Genomic DNA, 1,349 nt, shown 5'->3' on the forward strand with positions numbered 1-1,349 from the left:
GGGTGTCCATAAAGTCTCTTTACAACTTGAAGCTTTTATTATAAACACATATGAAGAGATAATTAAATGAAATTTGTCACATAGTAGCAGCATATATTGAAGGTTTTCTTCATAACTGAATAAATCTCAATATGGGCACCATGGTTGCACGAAGGACGTCAAGACGAAAATAGATTTCCGCTCTAACATAGCCTCATCAATGGTGGCAATGACATTAGTGAGCCTTTGCTTGAGGTCAGCAATATTCCTTACCTTTGTTCGATACACAGTGTCTTTAACGTAGCTCGATAGAAATAAATCTAGGGGCGTTGTATCTGGTGAACGAGATGGCGAGGGAATAGGGCCATCCCGTCCAATCAACCTACCGGAAAATGTTTGGTCCAGGAAGTCACGAACATTTAATCCCCAATGTGGTGGTGCACCATCTTGATGGGAAAGGACGGTTGGTTGAAGGTCAGCCAGTTGTGGTGTCACATATTCAGTCACAAGGTCAAGGTAAACATTTGCATGGACTAATGACTCGATTGAACATCAATCCACACATTCACCTTTGGACTGTCTCGTTTGAGGTCCATTGTCCAGTGGGGGTTTTCTGAGCTCCAGATTCTCGGATTGTACGTGTTCAGTTTACCGGAAACATGAAATGTTGCCTCATCAGTAAAACACACTCGGTTGAGGAACATTGCATCCTCCGATATTCGATAAAGCATGTCCACTGCAAGAATTTTGCGTTTCGGTTTATCATTGGGCTCGATGGCATGCGACAGTTGCACTTTATACGCATACAATCGCAGGTTGTGTTGAAGGACCTTGCGCACTGTTGGTCGTGGTATCTGTAACTGTCTGGCAGCAGTGCGAACGGATTTCTTTGGAGAATTAACAAAGATTTGTCTTACACGTTCGATGTCTTGCTCTGATACTCGATTTCTTCCACTTCCTGCTTTATCCAAAATTGTACCGGTCTCCATGAATTTCCTGTGCCATTCACGAATTGATGGACGTGCTGGTGGTTGTTTCCAATACCTAGTCCTGAAGTTTCGCTGAGTCTGAGTGTCAGATTTTGTTTCAATGAACCACGCCACACATTGTGCCTTTTCTTGCGGAGTAGCCATTTTTCTTTCGAGGACCTCTCTTTCTTCACAATGTTACCTGAAATGCACAAATTGACTATTAGTACAAACTTTAATAGTAAACGAGTACAATAAAAAAATTCACTCAAATATCTCATCATTTGCATTTGTAGTGAATTTTTGAAGTTGTAAAAGGATTTTATGGACACCCGGTACTTTACACAAAACAAAACAATCACTTCGAAATATCGATAGAAATTGCGGTAAAAAATTCACATC

At 41.1% G+C, this 1,349-nt stretch overlaps 1 protein-coding gene across 1 annotated transcript; it reads right to left on the minus strand.

Moving 5' to 3' along the window:
• Nucleotides 1–512: 512 nt before the first annotated feature.
• Nucleotides 513–968, minus strand: LOC145992431 (uncharacterized). Its single transcript, XM_083128815.1, has one exon. The coding sequence runs from the start codon at nt 966–968 to the stop codon at nt 513–515; it is 456 nt and encodes a 151-aa protein (XP_082984941.1).
• Between the last annotated feature and the right edge of the window lie 381 nt (nt 969–1,349).

Source organism: Lepisma saccharinum, chromosome 9 (genome assembly GCF_977018435.1).
Source record: "Lepisma saccharinum chromosome 9, izLepSacc3.1, whole genome shotgun sequence".
Lineage (NCBI taxonomy): Eukaryota > Metazoa > Arthropoda > Insecta > Zygentoma > Lepismatidae > Lepisma > Lepisma saccharinum.

What these genes read in the sequence shown, in the direction of transcription:
- LOC145992431 (XM_083128815.1), bottom strand. Translation starts at nt 968, where the DNA reads ATGGAGACCGGTACAATTTTGGATAAAGCAGGAAGTGGAAGAAATCGA.